At 38.1% G+C, this 13,983-nt stretch overlaps 1 protein-coding gene across 10 annotated transcripts in view; it reads left to right on the top strand.

Moving 5' to 3' along the window:
* RTTN (rotatin) overlaps positions 1–13,983 on the top strand; it is a 121,616-nt gene that overhangs the window by 58,523 nt on the left and 49,110 nt on the right. For all 10 annotated transcript variants that reach the window (XM_070452947.1, XM_070452949.1, XM_070452945.1 and 7 more), the window contains 4 exons: positions 7,579–7,707; positions 8,171–8,281; positions 10,185–10,343; positions 11,521–11,592. In XM_070452947.1, coding sequence (XP_070309048.1) covers positions 7,579–7,707; positions 8,171–8,281; positions 10,185–10,343; positions 11,521–11,592 — 471 coding nt within the window. The remainder of the gene's footprint in view (positions 1–7,578; positions 7,708–8,170; positions 8,282–10,184; positions 10,344–11,520; positions 11,593–13,983) is intronic.

Raw genomic sequence — 13,983 nt, 5'->3', positions numbered from 1 at the left:
CCACCTCTTCTTAATATCTTCTGCTTCTGTTAGGTCCCTACCATTTCTGTCCTTTATCGACCCATCTTTGCATGAAATGTTCCCTTGGTATCTCTAATTTTCTTGAAGAGATCTCTAGTCTTTCCCATTCTGTTGTTTTCCTCTATTTCTTTGTGTTGATCCCTGAGGAAGGCTTTATCCCTCCTTGCTGTTTTTTGGAACTCTGCATTCAAGTGGGTATATCTTTCCTTTTCTCCTTTGCTTTTCGCTTCTTTTCTTTTCACAGCTATTTGTAAGGCCTCCTCAGACAGCCATTTTGCTTTTTTGCATTTTCCATGGGGATGATCTTGATCCCTGTCTTCTGTATAGTGTCATGAATCTCAGGCCATAGTTCATCAGGCACACTGCCTATCAGATCTAGTCCCTTAAATCTATTTTTCACTTCCACTGTATAATCATAAGGGATTTGATTTAGGTCATACCTCAATGGTCTAGTGGTTTTCCCTACTTTCTTCAGTTTAAGTCTGAATTTGGCAATAAGGAGTTCATCATCTGAGCCACAGTCAGCTCCCGGTCTTGTTTTTGCTGACTGTATAGAGCTTATCCATCTTTGGCTGCAAAGAATATAACCAGTCTGATTTTGGTGTTGACCATCTGGTGATGTCCATGTGTAGACTCTTGTCTTGTGTTGTTGGAAGAGGGTGTTTGCTATGACCAGTGCATTCTCTTGGCAAAACTCTGTTAGCCTTTGCCCTGCTTCATTCTGTACTCCAAGGCCAAATTTGCCTGTTACTCCAGGTGTTTCTTGACTTCTTACTTTTGCATTCCAGTCCCGTATAATGAAAAGGACATCTTTTTTGCGTGTTATTTCTAAAAGGTCTTGTAGGTCTTCATAGAACCATTCAACTTCAGCTTCTTCAGCGTTACTGGTTGGGGCATAGACTTGGATTACCGTGATAGTGAATGGTTTGCCTTGGAAAGGAATAGAGATCATTCTGTCGTTTGTGAGACTGCATCCAAGTACTGCATTTTGGACTCTTTTGTTGACTGTGATGGCTACTCCATTTCTTCTAAGGGATTCTTGCCCACAGTAGTAGATATAATGGTCATCTGAGTTAAATTCACCCATTTCAGTCCATCTCAGTTCACTGATTCCTAGAATGTCAACATTCACTCTTGCCATCTCCTGTTTGACCACTTCCAATTTGCCCTGATTCATGGACCTAACATTCCAGGTTCCTATGCAATATTATTCTTTACAGCATCGGACCTTGCTTCTATCACCAGTCACATCCACAAGTGGGTGTTTTTTTTGCTTTGGCTCCATCCCTTCTTTCATATGCAGGTCAAGAAGCAACAGTTAGAACTAGACATGGAACGACAGACCGGTTCCAAATAGGAAAAGGAGTACGTCAAGGCTGTATATTGTCACCCTGCTTATTTCACTTATATGCAGAGTACATCATGAGAAACGCTGAGCTGCACGAAGCACAAGCTGGAATCAAGATTGCCAGGAGAAATATCAATAAGCTCAGAAATACACATGACACCACCCTTATGGCAGAAAGTGAAGAGGGACTAAAAATCCTCTTGATGAAAGTGAAAGAGGAGAGTGAAGAAGTTGGCTTAAAGCTCAACATCCAGAAAACTAAGATCATAGCATCTGGTCCCGTCACTTCATGGGGAATAGATGGGGAAACCGTGGAAACAGTGTCAGACTTTCTTTTTGGGGGCTCCAAAGTCATTGCAGATAGTGATTGCAGCCATGAAATTAAAAGACGATTACTCCTTGGAAGGAAAGTTATGACCAACCTAGACAGCATATTAAAAAGCAGAGACATTACTTTGCCAACAAAGGTCCATCTAGTCAAGGCTATGGTTTTTCCAGTGGTCATGTATGGATGTGAGAGTTGGACTGTGAAGAAAGCTGAGTGCTGAAGAATTGATGCTTTTGAACTGTAGTGTTGTAAAAGACTCTTGAGAGTCCCTTGGACTGCAGTGAGATCCAACCAGTCCATCCTAAAGGAGATCAGTCCTGGGTGTTCATTGGAAGGACTGATGCTGAAGCTGAAACTCCAATACTTTGGCCGCCTGATGCGAAGAGTTGACTCATTGGAAAAGACCCTGATGCTGGGAGGGATTGGGGGCAGGAGGAGAAGGGGATGACAGAGGATGAGATGGCTGGATGGCATCATCGACTCGATGGCCATGAGTTTGAGTACAGTCCAGGAGTTTGTGATGGACAGGGAGGCCTGGCGTGCTGTGATTCATGGGGTTGCAAAAAGTCGGACACGACTGAGCGACTGAACTGAAAAATAGTTAGCATACTTTTTTTTTTCATATGGTAATGTAAGTTTCTTTGTTACTCTTTCCATAGATCTTACTTTCTCCTCCCCTCTCCCCATGTCCATAGGTCTATTCTTTATGTTTGTTTCTCCATTGCTGCCCTATAAATAAATTCTTCCATACCATTTTTCTAGATTCCATGTATATGTGTTAGAATACAATATTTATCTTTCTCTTTCTGACTTACTTCACTCAGTATAATAGACTCTGGGTTCATCCACCTCATTAGAACTGACTCAAATGTGTTCCATTTTAATGGCTGAATGATATTCCATTGTGTATATGTACCACAACTTCTTTATCCATTCGTCTGTTGATGGACATGTAGGTAGCTTCCATGTTCTATCTATTGTAAATAGTGCAGAAATGAAGTGGGATACATGTATCTTTTTCAGTTTTGGTTTCCTCAGGGCATTTGCCTAGGAGTAGGATTGCTGGGTCATATGGTGATTTTATTCCTCGTTTTTTAAGGAATCTCCACATTATCTTCCATGGTGGCTGTATCAGTTTACATTCCCACCAACAGTGAAAGAGCGGTCCCTTTTCTCCACACCCTCTCCAGCATTTATTGTTTGTTGACTTTTTGATGATGACCATTCTGACTGGTGTGAGGTGCTGTCTCGTAGTTTTGATTTGCATTTCTCTAATAATGAGCGATGTTGAACATCTTTTCATGTGTTTGTTAGCCGTCTGTATGTCTTCTATGGAGAAATGTCTGTTTGGGTCTTTTTCCTACTTTTTCATTGTGGTTGTTTTTCTGGTATTGAGTTGTATGAGCTCTTGTATATTTTGGAAATTAATCCTTTGTCCAGTTGTTTCATTTACTATTATTTTCTCCCATTCTGAGGGTTGTCTTTTCACCTTGCTTATAGTTTCCTTTGCTGTGCAAAAGCTTTTAAGTTTAATCAGGTTCCACTTGTTTACTTTTGTGTTTATTTTCATTACTTTAGAAGGTGGATCATAGAGAATCTTGCTTTGATTTATGTCATCAAGTGTTCTGCTTATGTTTTTCTCTGTGAGTTTTATAGTTTCTCGTCTTAGATTTAGGTCTTTAATTCATTTTGAGTTTATCTTTGTATATGGTGTTAGGAAGTGTTCTAATTTCATTCTTTTACATGTAGCTGTCCAGTTTTCCCAGCACCATTTCTTGAAGAGGCTGTCTTTGTCCCATTATATATTCTTGCCTCCTTTGTCAAAAATAAGATACTCATAAGTGCAAGGGTTTATTTCTGGGCTTTCTGTCTTGTTCCATTGGTTTATATTTCTGTTTTGTGCCAGTACTACAGTCTTGATGACCGTAGCTTTGTAATATAATCTGAAGTCAGGAAGGTTGATTCCTCCAGATCCATTCTTCTTTCTCAAGACTGCTTTGGCTGTTTGGGGTTTTTTGTGTTTCCATATGAATTGTGAAATTCTTTCATTCTAGCATTCTTTTTTAAATTAAAATTTTGTGAATTGTGAAGTGATCTTTTGTCACTTTGAATTTTTTGTTGTTGTTTGCTTGAATTGAAAGCTGTGAGAATTGTTATTCAGTGTCAGTAAATATTTATTGAACCCCTATGTGTGGGACATTATATGATGTACATAGACATGTTTCAGAAGAGTCTGTAACATATTTTCAAGGATTTTCTAAATCAGATGGAAGGACTTTTTCCTCAAATGGCTGTCCCCTAACTCCCTGTGTTCATTCTGGTTCAGCTTCTCAGACAAGGGTCTGTTGTTGTTCAGCTGCTAAATCATGTCCAACTCTTTGTAACTCCATGGACTGCAGCCTGCCAGGTTCCTCTGTCTTCCACTGTCTCCTGAAGTTTGTTCAGAGTCATGTCCATTGAGTTGGTGATGCCATCCAACCATCTCATCCTCTGTCGTCCCCTTCTCCTTTTGCTTCAATCTTTCCCAGCATGAGGGTCTTTTCCAATGAGTCGGCTCTTCGCCTCAGGTAGCCAAAGTATTGTAGCGTGATCATCATCAGTCCTTCCAATGAATATTCAGGATTGATTTCCTTTAGGCTTGACTGGGTTGATCTCCTTGAGGGAGAGTCTTGAGGGACTCTCAAGAGTCTTCTCCAGAACCACAGTTCAAAGCATCAATCCTTCAGTGCTCAGCTTTCTTTATAGTCCAACTCTCACATCAGTACATAACTACTGGAAAAACCATAGCTTTAACTATACAGACCTTTGCCCAGAAAAGGGCAGATAGCTTCAAATAAGAAATATTTCTTTTTCCAAAAATCAATCAATGTAATACACCACATTAACAAATTGAAAGATTAAAAACAATATGATTATCTCAATAGATGCAGAGAAAGCCTTTGACAAACTTCAACACTCATTTATGATTAAAACTCTCCAGAAAACAGGAATAGAAGGAACATACCTCAACATAATAAAAGCTATATATGACAAACCCACAGCAAGCATCACCTTCAATGGTGAAAAATTGAAAGCATTTCCCCTGAAATCAGGAACAAGACAAGGGTGCCCACTCTCACCACTACTATTCAACATAGTGTTGGAAGTGTTGGCCACAGCAATCAGAGCAGAAAAAGAAGTAAAAGGAATCCAGATAGGAAAAGAAGTGAAACTCTCGCTATTTGCAGATGACATGATCCTCTACATAGAAAACCGTAAAGACTCTACCAGAAAATTACTAGAGCTAATCAATGAATATAGTAAAGTGGCAGGATATAAAATTAACACACAGAAATCCCTTGCATTCCTATACACTAACAATGAGAAAACAGAAAGAGAAATTAAGGAAACAATACCATTCACCATTGCAACAAAAAGAATAAAATACTTAGGAGTATATCTACCTAAAGAAACAAAAGACCTATACATAGAAAACTATAAAACACTGATGAAAGAAATCAAAGAGGACACAAACAGATGGAGAAACATACCGTGTTCATGGATTGGAAGAATCAATATTGTCAAAATGACTATTCTACCCAAAGCAATCTATAGATTCAGTGCAATCCCTATCAAGCTACCAACGGTATTTTTCACAGAACTAGAACAAATAATTTCACAATTTGTATGGAAATACAAAAAACCTCGAATAGCCAAAGTAATCTTGAGAAAGAAGAATGGAACTGGAGGAATCAACCTGCCTGACTTCAGGCTCTACTACAAAGCCACAGTCATCAAGACAGTATGGTACTGGCACAAAGACAGAAATATAGATCAATGGAACAGAACAGAAAGCCCAGAGATAAATCCACGAACCTATGAACACCTTATCTTCTACAAAGGAGGCAAGGATATACGATGGAAAAAAGACAACCTCTTTAACAAGTGGTGCTGGGAAAACTGGTCAACCACCTGTAAAAGAATGAAACTAGAGCACTCTCTAACACCATACACAAAAATAAACTCAAAATGGATTAAAGATCTAAATGTAAGACCAGAAACTATAAAACTCCTAGAGGAGAACATAGGCAAAACACTCTCTGACATAAATCACAGGAGGATCCTCTATGACCCACCTCCCAGAATATTGGAAATAAAAGCAAAAATAAACAAATGGGACCTAATGAAACTTAAAAGCTTTTGCACAACAAAGGAAACTATAAGTAAGGTGAAAAGACAGCCCTCAGAGTGGGAGAAAATAATAGCAAATGAAGCAACAGACAAAGGATTAATCTCAAAAATATACAAGCAACTCCTGCAGCTCAATTCCAGAAAAATAAATGACCCAATCAAAAAATGGGCCAAGGAACTAAACAGACATTTCTCCAAAGAAGACATACAGATGGCTAACAAACACATGAAAAGATGCTCAACATCACTCATTATCAGAGAAATGCAAATCAAAACCACAATGAGGTACCATTACACACGCCAGTCAGGATGGCTGCTATCCAAAAGTCTACAAGCAATAAATGCTGGAGACGGTGTGGAGAAAAGGGAACCCTCTTACACTGTTGGTGGGAATGCAAACTAGTACAGCCACTATGGAGAACAGTGTGGAGATTTCTTTAAAAACTGGAAACAGAACTGCCATATGACCCAGCAATCCCACTCCTGGGCATACACACCAAGGAAACCAGATCTGAAAGAGACACGTGCACCCCAATGTTCATTGCAGCACTGTTTATAATAGCCAGGACATGGAAGCAACCTAGATGCCCATCAGCAGATGAATGGATAAGGAAGCTGTGGTACATATACACCATGGAATATTACTCAGCCATTAAAAAGAATTCATTTGAATCAGTTCTAATGAGATGGATGAAACTGGAGCCCATTATACAGAGTGAAGTAAGCCAGAAAGATCAAAGAACATTACAGCATACTAACACATATATATGAAATTTAGAAAGATGGGAATGATAATCCTATATGCAAAACAGAAAAAGAGACACAGATGTACAGAACAGACTTGTGGACTCTGTGGGAGAAGACAAGGGTGGGATGTTTAGAAAGAACAGCATGTATATTATCTATAGTGAAACAGATCACCAGCCCAGATGGGATGGATGAGACAAGTGCTTGGGCCTGGTGCACTAGGAAGACCCAGAGGAATCGGGTGGAGAGGGAGGTGGGAGAGGGGATGGGGATGGGGAATACATGTAACTCCATGGCTGATTCATGTCAATGTATGACCAAACCCACTGAAATGTTGTGAAGTAATTAGCCTCCAACTAATAAAAATAAATAAAAAAAAAAAGGAAACATTTCTTTTGTTGTTATTGATGGAAATATGTTAAATCCCTCAGATAGGTGGGAGATAAAAAGCTGACAGCCAGTGATTTAAATAATTAATATATATTTAGATATGGAATAGAAATCTAAGATGGCTTATGAATGGAGAAACTGTTTACATTTGAACCATAATTTTAGAAACCTAGCCTAACTCTGGTGGTTAGTAAGAGTTCTGTATAGCTAGCAATGTCTAAGTATACTTTTCAACAAGGTATTTATAAACTGCACTCTTACTTCAAAAGGATATTATAATATTTGAAATACGTTATAAGCATATTTTAAATCACAGAATCTCCTAGGTGTATACTGCACATGCTTTGTTATAATTCTGAAGGAAAAAAAGTTTGTATGAAGAATGTTTACTTGTGATGCAATACGCGTAACGAAATTTTACCTTCTGAACCATTTTTTAATGTATAAACTGAGAATCTGCCAATGTATGAATACTTTACGTGGTTAAGGTCCAGCTCAGATGAGTCAGTAGAAAGGTATATATTTAGCCTCGAAGAGTAAAGCTGCCTATGAATTGTGTGCGTTTGCTCTTCAGGTCATCACATCCTTCTATGTGGAGCGAGGAGGAAATGCCATGTCCTTCATGGGAAAAGGGGTCACAAAGAGCACCGTTCTCTGCCTGCTGCACTTGTCGCACGAGATGATGGCCCAGGCCCAGAGCTCGGTGAGCGCACTCGCAGCCGCCTGTCTTCCCACGGTGGCCAGGAAGGGAGTGTGCTGTGTCTGATGGGTTTCAGGCCTGTCTGTTTACTCGAGAAAAATGTCTTGATGTCTCCTTTTTAGGAGACAAAAATGATTTTTAACTAAGCAGTTTCTTAGAAGCTGTATTTTATACAAATCTGAATTTTACTTTTTATTTTACTTGAAATCTACATGCACTGGAGAACTGCATTTTTGTCTAAATTACCGGGAAAATAGCAGTTCTGAAGAAAAAAGGGACATGTGTAACTTCTTAAGGAGGAGCTGAGATTTTTGTTTGCCATGTGTTGGCTAAATAATGAATTAAAGCCAAGTCTTAAGTATACAATTTTTACTTTGCTTTGCTTTTTAAAATTCAGATATTTTAAATTCTGCTTTTTTCCTTAGAGACTTACCTGGTGTGTTTCTGTTCCCTTTTTCCATTCTAGGACTGGATGTCACTTTGGTTCTTGCCTTTGGGGAGTCAGAGTGAACACCATGCTCCCACTCAGCAGGGCTTGGCTTGGCTGATTCCACTGTGGGTTGACCGAGACCCAGAGGTCAGTGCGAAGGAGAATCGAGTCTATTATGTGTGGATTAGAGAACAGATGAAGCAGAACACACATGTATATACATGTTCATAGTTTCTAAGTGAGATTATTTTAGCGACTAGACCTTAAGCTGTATTTACCCCCTATCTTGAGCAGGTTGGGCTGCATAATAAAACACCGTAGACTGGTTGGCTTGATCAAAGATACTTATTTTCTCACACGCCTGGAGGTGGGAAGTTGGAGATCTAGGTGTCCACCCACATGGTCAGGTCTGGCAAGGACTCTTTCTGGCTTTCATGTGGCTCCCTTTTCACTTCATCCTTATAGGACCTTTTCTCTCTTCCCCTTCCTACAAGGCCGCCAGTTCTGTCAGATTAGGACCCAATCCTCATGGCCTCATTTAACCTTAATCATCCCCTGAAAAGCCCTATCCTTAGATACTCTGGGAGTTAGGGCTTCCACATACGAAATTTGGGGGTACATAATTCAGTTCATGGCTCCCCCATATTCAGCCAAATTCAGAGTGCAGATTAAAAATAGAAAGAGGAAGTATTATAAAATTTATCAGTCAGATTTATAAAGAACAGTGAAAAAATTATTGGAAGAGTCCAGCCATTTTTGAACAGTTTAGAGGAATAGTGGCCAAGTGACATTTGAGTATCATTTAATAGAATTATAACACTACACTGCAGTGTTTTATATTTGAGTTTTCCTGTTTTGCCATTTGTCTACTGATCTTATTTTTTTAAACCACTTTATTGAGGTATGGTTGCCATACAAAATTCTGTACATATTTAATGTATGCAATTTCATGAATTTGGAGATAAATACACACCTGTGAAATATACCTCACCAGAATCAATGCCATAAACCAGTCCTTCACCTCCAAAAGTTTCATTTTTTCTTCTTTACTGTTTGTTTTTGTGATTAGAACACTTACCGTAAGATCTACCTCTTAGCAAATTTTTGAGTATATATTAATGTCCTGTGCTTACTTGCTCAGTCATGTCTGACTGTTTGTGACCCCGTGGACTGTAGCACGCCAGCTCTTCTATCCATGAGGACTCTCCAGGCAAGAATACTGGAGTGGGTTGCCATGCCCTCCTCCAGGGAATCTTTCCCACCCAGGAATCAAACCCAGGCCTCCCACATTGCAGGGAGGTTCTTTACCATGTGAGCCATCAGGGAAGCCCACATATATTAAAAATATATAGTGTTAACAGCTAGAAGTACATTCTTTAGCCACATTGAACTTGGACTTGTTTCTTCACTGTGTTATGACTGCATTGCTTTTTGTTACCCTGTGGTTATCACAGGGAAGCTCTATTTTGTAATCAGAATTTGGAAGTTCACCAAAATACATAGCTAGAGCAGCAGGAGTACTGTGGCAAACATATTATATCATATCCATCTTACCTGAAACATTTTTCTTTTAAAATAATTTTGGGAAAAATACTAAATGTGTTATAAAAAGATAATTCAATTATTTCTTTTTGAAAAGAAATTTTAAAGAAATTTAAACTGTTTATTTGAAAGAAACACTGAAAAATTAAGGAAGGTGGAACAAAATAATAGTATCCTCTTAAAAATGGGAAATAAGAATCATGTTCATAAAAGATATGTAAGTACTGTATGCTTTCCCTTGAAAAAGGCTTTTGAACTGTGGGTTTTTTTAGTCTTCTTATTTATACCTGGTTTTGACTTTTTGTGATATTTGCTTTTATTATTTATATTAGGTATAGAAGTTTTATTCATCGATAGATTTATAGGACAGTATTCTTTGTGTCTTATAATTTAGGATTTGCCAAGACAATGTCACAAGAATATGGTATTTTATGTACCAGAGAAATTAAGAATTCATGTTATGAAATCAGGTTTTTTTATTTCACAACATTTTCTCTAATTTGACCAGGTGAGGTTCACTTCACTGGGATTAGGATCAGCACTAACCACCCTTGAAACTGGCTGTGTGGCCTTGGCAAACAGTTGTCAAAACATTTCTGGTGGGCTCTGGGGAACGGTGGTGAACATTCTTCTGGACCAGTCTGAATGCAGCATGGTGCGCCGGGAGGTAGGCTTGTCTGTGTAGTTCTTCCTTCCTGTTTCCCTTGGAAATCTGTTGTGAATGTTCCTGTAAACCATCCTCCCTGTTCACTGCGGTGGACTGACTGCTGACCTTTGTCTCTTCTGCTTGCAGAAAACCCAAATGAAATGGTTGTAGAGAGCAGAATGGTATTGATTCACAGTAAAAACTGGAGTCCTTTGCTCTGAAAGATCAAAGCAGAATTGAGTCTGTTTTAATACGGACTCTTCTACTTTATTATACGTTAAAAAGTAGTTCACAGGAAAAAAATTATCTCAGTGTTCAAGTTTATAAAGCTTTACTTAAGATAAGGAGCTGTAAAAATACTCATAACATGTAAAGAGGAAAATTCAATGCTATTTTAATTCTCTCTAGACAGTTTGTGATTTTCTTTACTGCTGCTTTTATCAGAGATGATTGATGTAGACCATTTTAGAAACAGTAATACAATAGTGCTTAGAGACTTGTAAAGAAAACATCTGCTCCCAGGCCCACCATTAGCCAGTTTCCAGTTCCAAAATCCAAAGGCTGTAGTTTTCTTGTTAACTTGTTTCTTGATAGTAATGCTTAAACGTATAGCTTCTTCTTGATTTACCAACTGTTCAGATTATCTGTTGGCCTCCAGTGAAGAGTGTTGAAAATTTCCCTCCCTCCGATCCCCTGTTACTCTGGTTGTTCTCCTTTTATATTGTAATCTTTCACTGAATAGGTAATCACTGTTCATATAGTGTGATTATTTAACTTGGCTGTCTTCAGGACCTAGGTCAAGTTGGATTTTTGTAGTTTGTGTTTCTAATTTGCCATTTCTTATTGAGAGGAACTTGTATGAGAGAGGTAGAAAGAGAGGAGGAGAGAGGTGTGTGCATAGGTCTGAAAGAGAGTAATAGAAACAGGAAATATATTTCTTAAATGCTGCCAGAATAGTTTATGTTTTACATATCATTTTTTGGAAAGACAACATTCCGAAATAGGAAAAAATATCTTTCCTGATGAAGTAGTTTTTCCCACTATTATGGCAGTTGGGGAGTTCTCACGATGATCTCTTAGCATGTTCAGCTGACCAGGGATATGCTTTTTTTTGTTATTAAATTACAGTATATTGGTTATTTCAGACATGACAACAAGATGGCAGTATTGACATTTTTTTTTTCCCCTTTAATTTCAGGCTGCATTTATTTTTCAGAATCTCCTTGTAATTCCAATGCCTTCAGTAATTATAAAGGATTATACTTGGCAGGTAGGTGCCTTTAAACAGTTATCAGCCTTGTAGATCTTTGAGATTAATTGATGATAGAGTTTCAGCATATATATTTTTATATTTGTGTATATTTCCTTAGTGATGAAACTTCGTATAAGCCAACAGGATCCCTTAAAAGAGAATATAGAGATCTTTTTATGCTTGATCATATTTACCAGTTCTCTATGGTGTTAAAAATAATTTTAAGCAGAAATAATAATCATTAACATGGTGTTTACTGTGTTCTAGGCACTCTTCTAGAAGCATTATAAATATCAACTTGTATAATGGTTTGAGTTGCGAATCATTATTCTCCTCATTTTGTAGAATAAGAAAATTTAGCACAAAGAGTTTAAGTCGTTTGCTGTACATCACACCCTTTTGCTTTCAGTCCAGCCAGTTTCTCTTTCCCACTGACTATATTGTTTCTCTGATAATAAACAAATTTGTTTGTAGTTAAATACACATTGATCTTAACATCTTCTTTTCTGGGTTAGTACACAGTGTCATAACTTAACCTTTCTTTGGTTTCTGTTGGATTAATTTTCTGTTTCATGTTCTAAATGTTAAGTCAGTAAATAGTTTTAGCCGACTTTTTTATAGCCTGCTGCATTTTAGATGTGTGGAAGATAGAAAAGCGCTCTCTGTGGGGAGACGGGACGTGCTCTCTGCCCTGTGCCTTATCCACATGTCCTCCCTCCATATATGTGTGTATGCATCACATTGTGGCATCTCACACCCCAGGATCTTGGATAAGATCTCAGATTCCTTTTTCAGTTTTCGTTAGAATACATCTTCAGGGGAGTCGCTGAATCTAGTTGAGGTGTATTGAGGGCAGCTTTATGGGCATTCAGGTGGTTGTTAAGGCCTGGATCTGCTTTAACTCTTGGAAAATTCATTTTTCCAGACTTTACAAACCTTGTAATGCTGCCAATTATTGAAAATCCCAGGCAGCTTTTGCCCTGGCTCCTCTTGTTTGTTTAACAGGCCTTCTGACAATGGTTGTTATTTACAGTCCATGTTGTAGTAAACCCATAGGAGAAAAACTAGAAAAGAATATACAGGATTAATATTAATATTAACAGTGCAGTGATTTCAATGCCTATTATCCAGTAACCAGATTTAAAAATGTGTTGTTTTTGGCTCAAATGCGTAGAATCTCTACTCTCATTGTTAACCTAGTGACACTGTAATACTATAACTGTGTTGATGTTCTGCCAGTGAATTTTTTAAAAAATAATTGAAACAAATGCAAAGGCAAGCATAAGAAGTTTTCTTGGTTCTGTTAAATAGAACAGACCTGTGTTCTGTATTATAAGATAGAACCATGTGTAGAAGTTCACATTTTTTTTTCCTAATTAGTTAAATAGTCTGCAGTTCCTTTCTGATGCTGCTGATGTGCTCACTGCAGTTTTGTGGTTCTTTTATGCTACAGTTCATCACAGAATTCGTTTTCTATTAAAAAGTTGAAGACAGTGGTTTACATATTCTTTCAGAGTCTTCTGCTTTGCCTGTGTTGGCTAGAATCAAAGATATTTTGGGAGCTACTCTAAAATAGTGCTTGATGATGAAGCTTCTACTAATCTTAAACAAAATTAGAAAAATAAGTCTAATTTTCGGGGGGACATTTTTAATGTACGCTCATTTTCTTCCTGTCTTTTTTTGATCTGTTTTGGTTATTAGTTTTTGTTTTTAAGTGTCCTCAGTTGGCAGTATAAGTAGTTGGTAATCTAGTATTTGTCCCCCAGTTTTAAAAAGTCTGTGCTGTGATAAGTCCCTTCAGTCAGGTCTGACTCTTTGCGACTCCATGGACTGTAGCCCTCCAGTCTCCTCTGTCTTTGGGATTCTCCAGGCAAGAATACTGGAGTGGGTTGCCATGGCCTCCTCCAGGGGTATTTGTCCCCCAGTTTTTAAAAAGTTTACCGGTGCTTTTTTTTTTCCAACTTATTAAACTTTTTTTTTGGCAGACAGGTAACATCTTAAAAAATCTAAGCAGAGTCCACACTCTAGGGAACTGTGGATTAATCCCTCTTTAAATAACTAAGACCAATTTTGAAAGTGGACAGCAGTGAAAAGTGTTACTGGTGCTTTAAATCTCAACGTGGAAACAACTGCTCTAGTAAGGGGGGAAGATGATCTTACATGTAGACAATGGAATTTTATAATCTCCAAGAAGCGTGACCTCCACCGTTTTACTGCAGCCAAGAAGGAAGATGCTCCTTTTTCACTGCTTTAAAATTACAACTGTCTTTGGTAGAATGATGAATAATAATCTGTTCAACAAGATGTTTCATTTGCTTGTCTTGATGTGTATTTTGAAGTGTTATGGGGGATGCAGCAGGAAGTAGCACCAGTATCTAGATGCTCATGGTTTCCAATAAGGGGTCACTG

The sequence above is a fragment of the Odocoileus virginianus genome, chromosome 22, assembly GCF_023699985.2.
Source record: "Odocoileus virginianus isolate 20LAN1187 ecotype Illinois chromosome 22, Ovbor_1.2, whole genome shotgun sequence".
In the NCBI taxonomy this organism is placed as follows: domain Eukaryota; kingdom Metazoa; phylum Chordata; class Mammalia; order Artiodactyla; family Cervidae; genus Odocoileus; species Odocoileus virginianus.
Note: the sequence above shows the minus strand (reverse complement) of the source record. Positions and strands in the feature narration are given on the sequence as shown.